The sequence below is a fragment of the Aptenodytes patagonicus genome, chromosome 6 (assembly GCF_965638725.1).
Source record: "Aptenodytes patagonicus chromosome 6, bAptPat1.pri.cur, whole genome shotgun sequence".
Classification (NCBI taxonomy): Eukaryota; Metazoa; Chordata; class Aves; order Sphenisciformes; family Spheniscidae; genus Aptenodytes; species Aptenodytes patagonicus.
In genome coordinates, this window is record NC_134954.1 from 13,853,051 (window position 1) to 13,866,524 (window position 13,474).

General features: G+C 41.4%; 1 protein-coding gene across 1 annotated transcript; it reads left to right on the forward strand.

Moving 5' to 3' along the window:
• Positions 1 to 2,348: 2,348 nt before the first annotated feature.
• Positions 2,349 to 9,453, forward strand: AHSG (alpha 2-HS glycoprotein). Its single transcript, XM_076341273.1, has 7 exons — positions 2,349 to 2,618; positions 4,016 to 4,126; positions 5,382 to 5,466; positions 6,343 to 6,506; positions 6,796 to 6,909; positions 7,864 to 7,944; positions 8,809 to 9,453. Exons 1-7 carry the CDS (start codon positions 2,415 to 2,417, stop codon positions 9,085 to 9,087), a joined length of 1,038 nt encoding a protein of 345 aa, XP_076197388.1. The 5' UTR covers positions 2,349 to 2,414; the 3' UTR covers positions 9,088 to 9,453.
• The last annotated feature ends 4,021 nt before the right edge of the window (positions 9,454 to 13,474 follow it).

The following is a 13,474-nucleotide window of genomic DNA, read 5'->3' on the forward strand; positions in this document are numbered from 1 at the left end:
ATTTGTGTCAGTCTGTATCCAAAAGGTGAAAGGCTCCTTTGTCATATTACCTGTAGCCAAACTACCTCATTGCACTTTCAAACTCCATTCCCAAACATAAAATGAAATACCAATTTCCTCACACATATCACAAGTCACCCAAAAAGTGCTAGCTGCAAACATTCTGCATTGCACCGAGCATTAATAATCATGTGGACACATTTCTGATGCTCTGTATGCCACCAAAGAAAGTTCATACAGTCACCAAGAGGGGAATGTCTTGAGTAAGCCTATGAGAAACTGAGAAGAGGTACAGTGGACTCCAAAGTATTTCCTTTTAGTCCTGCTTGGTAAATGGAATACTGAATGTGAGTGACAATGGAGAGGAAAGAAAGAAGATAATAAATCCTGTTTGCTATTTGAGTTTTTAAAGTTGTTCTTTGAAAATGGAACCTGAAGTTGACTGAACTGGGTTATAAATTATATTTAGGAATACCTAAAGCTTGACTGCAGAAATGTTATACATCCTACAGTATTTGCAACTCTGAAGTGGAGAAGATGTAACCTAAGAAACTGAGTAATGACCACAATAAATTTATAAATAATGGTCCAAGTCCTTCGCTGGGGTAATTATATGTCACTTAGGTGAAAACCAATTTCAGTCTGTACCTGTTGGAAGTTTACCCCAATGTTTCATATCAGAAATGGAAACAGGGAATTAAAAGATTCACAGGTTAGAAATTGAACTGTGGGTTAAAAGTAAAGAGTAAAAGACTATCTTTCTAAATAAATTTGCCATGATTCAAAAGAAACCCACAAGGAACACTCAGAGTTTGTTTTTGGGACACCAAACCTTCATCCTTTAAGTGTTCCAGGCCAAAGTCAAGAAGACAAATGATCATCCACACAACAGAACAAACGCCAAACACCACCTGCTTCAAGTGAGGGGAAGAAACGAATCATGCTCAGAGCAATTTTTTACTGCAGGAGAGAGGAAGAGCCTTTCTTTTCCTCAGGAACCTCTTCAATATGCAAATCCTAGTATACAAAACTCACCTCATCCTACACAGCTGAAGGAAATAATTCCATCTTTTTAGTCTCTTCCCATTCTCCTTCTTCATCACTTAATCTGTCCAACAGAACCATTTCTATTTATGCTGTTTTCCATATTTCTAGATTCTAGAAGAGAGAGGCGTGACCCAAGACCGCTTTTTTCACAAATCTTTTAGCCCCACTCACCCTATCTTGCAAGCTGAGAAATACTTATCTAAAGTGAAAACTTCTAAATATGCTGAAGTCCTCCTATTCATCTCAAATCTGCAGCTAATTCCTGAACTCCTTGAAAATGACGACAGAGATTCAGGTATTTTAAAGCCAAAAGGGACTTTTACTAGTCTGCAGCCTGATCACCACCATAAAATGGATCATAGGAACCTACTCTGAAATCCCCGCAGGAAAAACTTTTCTACTGGTTGAGCTAGAGTCTATCTAGCTAGAGTCTATCTAGCTAAAGTCATCCCAGCTTAAATTAAAGACCTTAAATGCTGGACACATCATAGAAGCTATATTCTGCTCCATAGAATATTTTTGTTATCCAGTTACTGTTTTGTAAACACGTACACTATGAATGTAAATATAAGCTGGGGTCCAGCACTCCTGAGCATTTAAGCAGCTACATTAACCTTAAAACACTTTTGTGCCTTTTAGGATCTTATGCCAAATCCTCAAATCTGTACAACATATTCCAGAAAAATTTCTACAAGACACCTGCTTTGCAAAATAAAATTCCAGGAGCTACTGGAAGTATTCAGATTATTCAGAGAAACAAAGAGCTGATGCAACAGATTTAGAAACTATGTCTCATTTCCTATTCCAAATGAATTCAGTAGCAAAAGTTGCTATATAATTATATTTACTGTTGAATGTGATCCTTAGAACTGATTCAAATTCCATTTTCTAATTTATCATGTTACTGATCTCACAATTTAGTCTGGTGTCTGATGAGATTTGGGCCCTAAAAGAATGTGTCCTGTTTACAAGAAAGCTTAATTAGCACTAGCATCTCTACACATTTAACGGAAGGGATCATATTCTTCTTGCATGTACTGTATTTGGTTGGTAGAAAAGTGTCTAAAAATTATGTTACATTTTTGCTGACACTTTCTTCTTTAGCTGCTTTAGCAGACTTTGCAATATCCTACCTGAAAAAATTTACTTTGGCCAATATTAATCAGTCAGCTTGATGTCCTAACATTTACTTTTCTCTTTTGTTGTTTGCAATGCCTTTGGAACTGGGACAAATATCAGACATGCGCTCATGCGAAGTCTGCGGTATGTACTATATAAATGAGACCCCAGTTCTAGCTACCTAGCTACCATCTGAACAGTATTCTTAGATCTTTATTTCTGAAAGGGATCGTTTTTTCTCGGGTGCCATGAAGGCACTAGTAGCTTTAATATTGCTTGTTCAGCTTCCAATTCACAAAGCTGTACCAGCAGCTCCCCCTGCTCCCTTGGGCTGCGATGACCCAGAATCTGAAGCAGCAGCTGAAGTAGCTGTGAGTTATATTAATGGCCACAGTCATCACGGATACAAGTTTGCCTTAAACAGAATCGAGAATATCCGCGTGCTACCTCAGGTAAGTGAGGAGCTTGCAGGCAGAGCATTGTGTTAACCTGGAGGTGCTTGGGAATGACCAACAAGCCCTGCCAAGGGCTGTATCCTCACGTGGGGTAAATCAGCATGGCTCTGTTGATTTAAATGGGGCAATGCCACCTGGTAGCAGTTGAGAATCCAGGTCACTGGAATGTATCTCTCAAAGAGCAGAACAGAGGGGGAGAGAGTTCAGAATCTTTTGTACAATGCTAGAAAGGGCTCAGTTTACAAATGCAGCATGCTTGCTAGGGCAGATCACTCAAAGTGCTGATTCATGAGCCCAGTAGCTAATCTGGAGAAAAACTGTGAGGACAATCTTCATGATGCAGGTAATTATTTATTGGCTAAATGCATACCTATCATAACTCCATGCTATTAGTGATTTTGTAGTAGGCATTAATTTTACCTGATATCCCATTGAGCTGACAAGGAAGCTGAACGGAAATAACTGCGGCTTGTAGTCTCATTTTTACTACGATCTATCGCTGTCATTGTAGGCATCTAGAAAGGCTGTAGAAATGGTCATGAACACAATGTATGCACCCATTCAGAACCTTTGATTCTCTCAAAACATTGAAAACAGTCCCAAATATTAACAAGAATGAAACTCCATGGCTGCGTTCTACTTGTTATGAGAGAGACGATACCAAAGTCACTTAGAAGAGACTAAAACAGACATTAATGAGATTGTGTGCCCACAGTTACCCACACAAAAACACTGGTGACACTGCTTTGCTCATATTTAATACTTTTACACTAAAATAACTTCATTGGTTTAAATGGAATCACTCATGACTCAAAACTCAGAGTCAATCTCAGAGCTAGGAAACCTCACTTCTGCCCTTCCTATGGTTCAGGAGCAACCATAAAAGATCCTGCAGTCCATAAACAACATGAGTATTGGGGCTGGAACTTAGCTGGTGCAATTCAGTGTAATTCCAATGGACTATATGGGACAGGCCAACGTGCACCAATGTTTATTTGGTATCTGGCTGTAGAAACACAAACACAGGAAACACATCAACACGAAACACATCAACAAAGACAGCTGTTGATTTTTTAAAACTACCCAACAAAATAAAATGAAGTTAACTTAAGAGAACTGACCCACTACATGCAGCCTGGACTTTCCAAAATTTATGGACCAGTTCCTTAGCTGGAAAAAATCAGTGTGACTATGTTGACTTACTCCAGCTAAAAAACCGGGTCCTGGTTTTTTATGAGGTTAAATAGTAAGGACATATTCAGTTGCTCTAGTGTATACCTGGAGCTACCCAATGACAGTCAGCAACAGAGACCACAGTGCAGCCCCAGAGAAGAAATCTGGTGATGTTTTGTGAAGTAATTACTACAATTCCTGGGTTTTTTTTTTCCTTCCAGGGGCTGAATAATGACATAATATTTCTTGAACTTGACTTATTAGAGACCACGTGCCACATTCTCAGCCCTACGCCTCTTGCAAATTGCACAGTAAGGAGCTTCACACAACATGTGAGTATCTAAAACACTACTAGCTCGGTCCAAAGGTGCATGTTCATTATGTTGATGCTAGAGGCCAGGCTATCATCGGTCAGATTTCCAAGCAAATATTATATCACTGTAACAGCCTATAACCACCCAATCACTTGTAACCTCCTTGTTGATTTAGTTGCCTTCATGTCATGAAGGATTTCACTCCTGGATTTCTTTCAAGTCCTGTTGTGTGAAGAGGACAGGTCACTGTCAGCATAACATCCTACATACAGTTCATGAATGCCATGGGGTCTTGTTTAGGGGCTCCAGATTCAGTCCTCCATGGTCAGCCCAGATGTCACTGCCTCGCTGCAAACTGTAGACATGGCAGGTTGTGAATCTGTGCAAACACAACCTTCCCTTGGATGTGGGGAAGGGAAGGGTGGGGTGTTACCTAGTGAAATTCTGTCATGTCTAGCCACCTAGTCCTAGTCAAGACTACAGAAGGGCTATTCCCTTCAGACAGAGCTCTGCCTTCAAGGTAACAGTCAGCTGGAATTTACTGGCCTCAAATATTTTGTCCTTATGCAAGTGTGATCCAACCGTAAAAAGCTTTCCCTAACCAAAGCAGTGGAACTGTTGTCTGAGAACAGGCAGCTCTGGTTTCTAAGCAGAAAGCAGTGCGCAATTGACAATTTAAGCCTGCTGTTTCTAGAATGGGGCCCAATTCACAGAGCGCATGACTAAATTTGAATCATGATCCACCTCTGTATTCACCAGGGCTCAGATCCGTTTTCCATCTTGGGGGAGGTAACTCTAACTGTTCCCTCTTCCAGTGACTCCAGCTTTGCCTTTGACATCTCCTCCCCTGCTGGATCATGTTGCGTGTGAGCCAGCTCACACAAGGCAGCACACTCCGCTGTTACCATGGCCACTGACCAGCTGAGATTAGAGGGAATGTTATCAAACAGCTCTGCAGAAGGTCTTAATTCATAAGTATTCATATTTTTTGCTCTTTATGAGAGAGGAACCTGAACCAAATGTCCATAATCTGGCTACCCTGGCACTTCTGATACTTTTGAGATCCAGATTTGGATCCAAATTTTGCAGCTCTGGTCTGCGTTTTACAAAATCACAGACACCAGGACACGCCTAGCAGCGTCTTTGCAATCAGGCTGATTTTGCCAGGAACACTCAGCCAGGATCTGTTCTTTTGAATTTAGTAATAGTTGCCCTTTTCAGAAATTCCTGTTTATCTGAACGATGTAACCCTTTGATTTTTGTCTCTCTCTAGGCAGTTGAGGGTGACTGTGATGTCAAACTGCAGAAGTTGGACGGAAAGTTATCTGTACTTGCTAGTAAATGCCACTCACATGCAGGTAAAGACTTTGTTCTTTAGGTTTGAAACTAGAGGCTGGAGTATTATTATAGCAGTGGTTACAGTTCAGTAGCTTTTCTGATTCTAAAACGCTGTGTATAAATATGACACAAAGGATGACAGTTAATGAGTTTTCTAAATCCAGCTGTTTTGAAAGTAATTTTTTCCCCTTTTCTGATTTCACTCACCTACAAACCCTTTACTATGACAATTAAGATACTATAAGACTACCTAGGGAGCAAGTCCCAGATTTGACCTAGAGATTGCTGGTACGGAGGCTTTTCACTCAGGAGTTTAGCCTCAAGAATTTGATTCCTTGTTGGTCTGAATTTACTAGAACTTGTTGATCTTCAGAGACCCTTTGACAGATGCAGCTTATTTACTAAACCCGGCATTTTCAATATTGCCATGGGAAAGTGGAATCTTTATTCTGCATGCTCTGCATGAGATCTCTTTGCTCTGTACGAGATGTCTTCAGTACTACTTTCAAAACTGGTGAGCGAATGAAACAACACACTTGTGCAAACACAATTCCAATAAATTAAAATATCTTCATTTTTCTACCATTCCTTGTGTGAGCTGAGACATCTTTTCATTGGTGTCACGGATAGTTTGCCAGCAAGAGAATTGATTAAAACCTGAGTAAGAACATTGAAAATGTGCTACTGAAGTCCACAGCACTTTTGCTTGCAGAAAGACTTGAATGGCAAAAGTCGTGTGAAATACTGCCATCTATAGTCTGTACTGCAAAAATTCCTTCCACTGTAATTTGGGACAGAGCATGAAACAGTGTTTTGTGTGACTGAATAGGTCTATAACACCTTTTAAAACAACCTACAATCTGATTGAAACGTAATCTGTTTGGTTCCTCCTGCAGACTCAAGTGAAGATGTTCTCCGACTCTGCCCTGACTGTCCACTGCTGGCAAGTTTGAATAACACTGAGGTATTAACAACTGTTACAGCTGCACTCAATGACCACAACAGCAAAACTGCTGATGCTTACCTCAGACTCCTTGAGATTGGAAGAGCCAAAATACAGGTAATTGCTAGAACTATGTCTAGCCTTCCATGTAAACAGAATATTTCTTCTGCGGTAATTGTGCAGTGCTAAGTAGTTATATTTGCAAACAGATTTAGCTTGCTCTAATTTGCCCTACTGAATTGCTGTTGATTTCCCAAGCATTTTGTGTCATTTTAGCCACAGGATTCCCTTTCACTTCAGTGGGAGATGCAGAGCTAGAAGCCACAACATTTGCCTTTTATCTTTTCTCAGCAGCTCTGCAGTTTCACAGTGTAAAGTCAGTTAAACAATTTTCCTGTTTTATCAGTATTACCCAGTGCATATTGTCTCTGTTGAGTTTGCTGTGGCTGCCACGAACTGCACAGCAGAAGAAGCTAAAGATAATGTGGAGGCTTGTCAACTGCTGCCTGATGATCAGTCTGTAAGTATGCCAGCACATCAGTCCTGATCTCGCCAGCTCAGAGGTAGAAAAGCGGCATGCTGTGATGCACTCGCGCTTGTGCAGGAATAGACCTTTGTGAGGATGAAAGTGCAAGAGTTGTATACCATCATGATATGCTTTTCAATATATAATTCCTAAAGCTATATCACACCTTTCTCTTCTCTCTGAGGTATCTGGACTGAATCCTGATGTATTTGAATATATTTCAAAAAGGCTTGAGGACCAGAGTCCTTAAAACAAAATACATTTAATCAACAGAATATATATTGTTGTTTACTCTTCTTAACATGAGCACCTGAGAAAATCAGTCTCTTTGTACTGGACAGTACACAAACACATAACAAAAGGGCAGACTGTTTCACCTTCCTACAATTTAAGTGCTATCAGTGTGTTTTGTTCTGATATATAGGCTCTTGAGAATTATACTGTATACTTTATCATGCTAAAATTCTTCTTTTATTTCTGATGAAATTGAGTCCTAGGCAGTTTTAGTGGGTGGGAACCTTTTACCTAGATTCCTATATATTCTTTCCCTCCCTCATATCCAGACATACAAAGGATCTTACTCTAGAAGAATACAAGAGTTTCACTTATTTGCTGGTTATGCATTTAAACAGCTTGGCTTTTGAGTCCAGCAGTCTAAAAAGCAAGCACTTTACTGCTCAGATAAAACATGAGAAGATGTAGCTATTATGCTGCCCAGGGAAGTGGTTCAGTCCCCATCCCTGGAGGTATTTAAAAGACGAGTAGATGAGGCACTTAGGGACATGGTTTAGTGGGTGGTGGTGTTGGGTCAACGGTTGGACTCGATGATCTTAGAGGTCTTTTCCAACCTCAGTGATTCTATGATTCTATTTCTAAATGTACTGAAATTAAAAATTGTAATGCAGGTCTCCTCTAACTCTTTTCTCTTGACTATGTTCTGCTTGCCAGAATTTTGGTTTCTGCACAGCAAAAATGTTAACGCGCCCCTCACAGGACCTCAGAGTGGACTGCCAGCTCTACGGACATCAGGTACCAACTCCAGATATTCCCTTCCTTTCCAGAGTATTCTAGCCTACTAGTACTGTTAGAAGCAATCACCCTGAGTTTACCTTTTTCACTGTAGACTGCATTAGCTATCTGTGATAACTTGAGTTTAACTTTGTATCCTAAAAAACAAGGTAAGGTAGCTCTTGATTATCCTATAGATTTCTGTGCCAGGAATTATGTCACCTCTGCCATCCATGCTTGACACAATTTGTCCTCCTAACCATCTGGGAGCTTCACATGTCTGGTAGGGCAAAGGGAACCAAACTCTGCTCAGCTAGGGGAATGGGGCAGATGGATGTAAAACATAAATGAGCCATTGTGGTAGATGAAATCATCTGGGGTTTTTTGCTAGTAGTCCTTAGATGTGACTGAATTCAGGGAGCCTGACCTGCACTGCTATAGCAAGAGGACGGAAACATATATGCACTGGACCTGAGTGCTCTCCAGGTATTTTAGCCTCCATTTGGTCTGAGAAGGGCTAGGTGGTGGTTGAATACTTCCTACGGATCAGAGTTCTTGGTAACACAATAGTAATTAGCTGTCTAGGAGGTATGTGAAAGAAAGAATAAGACAGCTGGTCTTGAATGTTTCGCCAGCTGCACAGGTGGCCCTGAAAGTTCACATAGCACAGAATTTAGTGCTAATGATCCACTGGATATTAAAAATGTCTTCCTGGGCTCCTGTGTATGTGTTCAAATGCAAATCAAACTTCTGTGATGGTCAGGAACATTTGGTACCTGGGTTGGAGGCCTATATCTAGTTAGGAGCTGGGTACCTAGTAAGATATCAATGATCTGTATATTATAAGCCCCAAGTCACTGAACACAAACTGTTTTTCTTTTCCAGCCTGGAGTTACCTACTCTCAAAGAGGTCAAGATACATCAGCAGGACTGGTGCCCAGTGTTGTAGAAGGCTTCACAAACCATAATCTCAGGTTTTCCCACAATAACCCCATTGCATCTGAATCTAGCTCTTCAGAATTTCCTACTTCCATGCTCTCAGTAAAATCTGTAGCAAAGAGAGCAGTTGCAGAGGTTGCTCAGCATGACAAAGTACCTCGCCCAGTTGGCTTTGTGCCTCCTCCTCCTCCATGCCCTGGGAAGATTCGCCATTTCAAGATATAGGCTGTGTTACAGACATGGCAATACAGCTAACTGAAGGATCAGTGTGCAGCCACAGCATCAACACACAGATCACAACATCAAGTACAAATAGGTGAGAACGCTTGACTCCGAGCCCAAATGAGTTTTACCCTCCAGAGAGCAGAGCCGTGGCCAGGAACTTGCAAAGGCCTGCTTCAAAATATAGGTGATTATAACATGTAGCAGTTGTTTTCTCTACATACAGGGATGCTCTATTTAAAATACAGAAAATATTGTTTCAATGAAACCATTGTAAGGGCGATACAACAGTTGTAGCTTTGTGATAGAAACACCGCCTGAAAGGTTACTTCACAATAAAATGTTCAACAGAAATGCTTTGATACCTTCTATCTGCATATGTTTTCACTTAGTTGTCAAGTATCTCCTTCACAGCATTATGAGTCATACTCTGGGCTCGATTTCAAAAACAGTAAGCTCCTGCACTTCTCATCAGCTTCACTGGGATGTGTGGGTGCTGAGCACTGCAGAAAATCAGGTCAGTCCTTTCTTTTGATCACACACCAATAACACTAAAGAAGTGGCAGGAAAAAATGTATTTTTCCCTTCTACCTGTAGTGTTTCCTAGCATGTACGTACTTTTAATATCCACCAGAAGTACCTCAATACTTTTGGACATGGCATAAGAGCATCCGTGTCTATGAAAAGAACAAAGAATCAGGACACATTTGTTGCTGTGCGGGCCGAAAGCATCAATCCTTCCAGCCAAACACATGTGTATTCTCTGTCTTCCAGCAGATACACAGGTGCAATAGGATCATGGGGTACTGTATGGCCTGTCTGCATATGAGGGAATACCAATTCAAGGGAATAAAAATATACTACAGATATCTCATATAATAGGACCCAGACAGTGATGGCAATTTACCGTTGTCCTAGCAGTCAAATCTTCCCTGAATTTCTGACACGTTAGAGGCAAAATCTGTTCTAGGTAGAGAAGTAATAAGGGACAGGGGCCAGAAGGATCTTTACTGCCAGCCAGACTGGAATTCTGCAGGCCCAGGGGAACAGTCTCAAAGACAGTCATGAATCTTTAACCAGGAACAGCACTTGCTACAAGATAATTATCATGCAGGCAGCAAAAGCTGCAGAACACATGTCATTTCTGAACTGTTTCAGATAACATACCCTGTTCTCCTAGTTACAGCCTTCCAGTATTCAGTAAGCAACACAACTAACATTTGTTCTTGGTGACAGTGCAACAGGTTGCTATACAGAAAGGTTCTGCTCTGCTGTGTCGATGGGGAAAGGAAAAGCCGTAGGCACTTGCACTAGTGCTTCAACTGGGTGTGCGGAGGGGAACGAAAAAGGGAAATCGGCCCAGACGCTATAAGCCATAGTCTAACGTGATGCCAACACACTGCCGACAAGCACTCCCCAGGAAGGCAGCAGCTCTCACATTTCAAGAATATGATGAGTTCTTGCAGGAAGTGTGTTGCAGGAAATTGCACAAGCTACTGCCAGTCAATTGCTCAGTGATTTTTTGCTTCTCTGTAAAGCAGTGACTCCAGTATGTTCTGCATGCAGCCATTCATTCAAAAAGTGCTAGTACTAAGCTGTAGAAATTTCTTGAAGTGTTAAGGTAGGTGGTCCTCCCATCCCATTGCACGAGACACAGTAAAAGATTTAATGAAATGGCTGCTATTATGATCTGCATTACTATAACATCAGATACATGAGACTGAGTTTTTAACTCACCTGGAGCAATTAGTTTTCCTAGCTTTTGTATTTTTAAGACTAGGAATTGCCTTAACCAAACCATACAAATTGTCTTGTATATAATGAAGTGGGCACTAAGTTATAGAAAAGACAGCGTTTTCCAGGCTTAGAAAATTCTGTATCTGATAGCAAAAACAGTATGTTTATAAAAGGGATCCCTGCCCATGGGGACCTCTGAACTCCAGAAATGCTGCATTTTCTTGTTGCCTTTTCCAACCACACCAAGCAATGATATGTAGCGGAATATCTGCAGCGTCCACACTTCACAGATGTTCTCCTACACCTGGTGTAACCACTGCATTGTGTCCTAAAACAGGGAGGGAAAAAAAAAAAAGGCAGAATTGCTCTGTGCATTCCAGTTAGTAGCTGCACCTCATCTTCTTTCTCCTTAACACTTGCCCTCTTAAGGACACATTTTGCCCTCTTAAGGATACATTTTCCATGACTGCTTTGAAGTAGTCACTTTATCTCTCCCCAGTATGGCCCCATATTCATGCACCTGGACCTTAGTAACAGATTCAGTATTTAGTAATAGATTCTCTGGGCAATGAGTGCTACGAAATGGCAATACATAAAATACAAATGCCTCCTTCTCTGAAATGCAGCATGAATAGGTTTGTCAGGTCTGCATCACTGGCTGACAATGTTTTTTCAGCTTTTTCAAACCCTGTTTTGCTAAAGCATATGTACTTCATGTGCTACTTTGGCTGGACGTGCTCAGATTTCCCAGCTGTGTCCATGTTTTGAGGTCAGCTACTTCAACAGAGAAAGTTTTTTCCTTTCCAGTGGGAGAAAGAGGACAAAGCACAGAGTCAGGGATATAATAATTCCCCGTTATAAGAGGCATCGACACAGCCAGTACTAACTGGCACCCATCTCCATAGAAATGCCATGTACTGTAAGGATAAAGAAAATGAGTTATTATCCTTTAGCTGCAGGGGAAGCATTCCCAGGCACAAGGAACAATGTGAGTGAGTCTGCATTGCTGCTTCTGCTGTTCCTGTACTATGGCTACAGCACTGTTTCTCAACATTCATCCCTTGTATCCCTTCCCTCCAGGATACAGTCCGTACATTATCCCTCACCCTGAGTTTGCACAGCAACTGGCGACACATGAGGTGGCTCAGTCTAGCCGCCATGTGCCCCTTCTGTCCTGCTATCCGAGTTTTCCACCTCTGCCACCAAGCAAAGTCTTCTTAGAAAAGTTTCAGCCCCAGTGCTGTTGCAGCTCTTCCTGGCTGTATGTATAATCCCATCCAGCTTTCTATGGACGTTCCCTGGGACAGGTTCTGCTGCCTCCCAGAGGAACATGCTTTGAGCACTGCCGGGCTAAAGAGCTGAGATACTTTATACCACCAGTAAAAAAATGTGATAATATATAAAATTTTAAAATCCCCAAACTTTACAGTAGTATTAAATAGAGACAATTATGTCCTTCGCTTGCACTTTTCCTTCCTCACTCAATACAGGGGCAACCCTCAAACCTAAAGGTACTTGGTGTCATCCAGCAGATAGCTGTGATCACAGAGACTCCCATGACAGAAAACGAGGGCCAGGGAAATGGTTACCCAGCTTCTGGTATCCTTCAAAGTGAAATACTGCAGAATTGCCCCTTGGTAGAAAACCAATGATTTTCACTGTGATCGTCCCCAAGTAATGGTGATTGTCACTTCTCCAGATCTTCAAGATAACAGCTCTTTGTACAGCTATTCCCCCCTGTCTCCAGCATGGAGCTCCTGACAGGTTAGCCACAAGGCACACTACTGTCATTTCAAACTAAAGTTTCTCCAGGCAGAATTTTCCATCACCCTTTTTCATCTGTACTCAGCAAATCACTTGAGAATCAATAGTGACCACAGTGCAGTCTCTTAGCTGGCAAATCAACCTCCAAATTCAGCACTGAGGGGTTAAGTCAAAGGTACAAATAAACCTGCACAGCTTAGCGTGTGCTCTGTGATACTATGGGGGGAGCAGCTGAGTCACTGAATGGCTCCCCCCCCCAGAATCACAGTTTCCAGTCACATCAGGATTGTATTATTTATTGTTGCTGAAAAGGAGTGAAAGCAGAGCACTGAGCAGTGTTACAATAATTAAAATAGTGACATTGCTGGACCAATTTCCTTATGATTCTCCTGTGGCTTCCTACAATTTAAACTGGGGTAGGCTGTGGCAGTGGTTAGAGAAGCCAAGGAACTAAAGATTAAGCAGGTGGGACTCTTTTCCTTGACCCAATTCTGACCATACTATATAAAAGAGACAATAACACTGAACAAGATGATAGAAAACTAAGGTCCTAAATCATCTGGCCAAGAGGCAGTTACGGGATAAGTAGCTGCAGTTCACAGAGAAGTCTGGACTAAATCTGGGAGAGCTATACAAGGTGATGTGAACTGGCAAAGTAGCAACTGGATGTACATTTTCCTTGATTCAAATTACAAAAAGAATAATTTACAGGCAAAAAAAGAGCAAGAGGTGGCATAAGGAGGAAGGCACCGGCTACAAGGAATCAAATGAAGGCAGTTCACCCTCCAGTTTACGTTACATGCTCTCTTCTTTAAAAAGTTCTTTCTGCTAGATTGTCCCCTTCAGGCCTTTGGCACAGAGACGAGTGTAATCAGCCCCAGGTCCATAA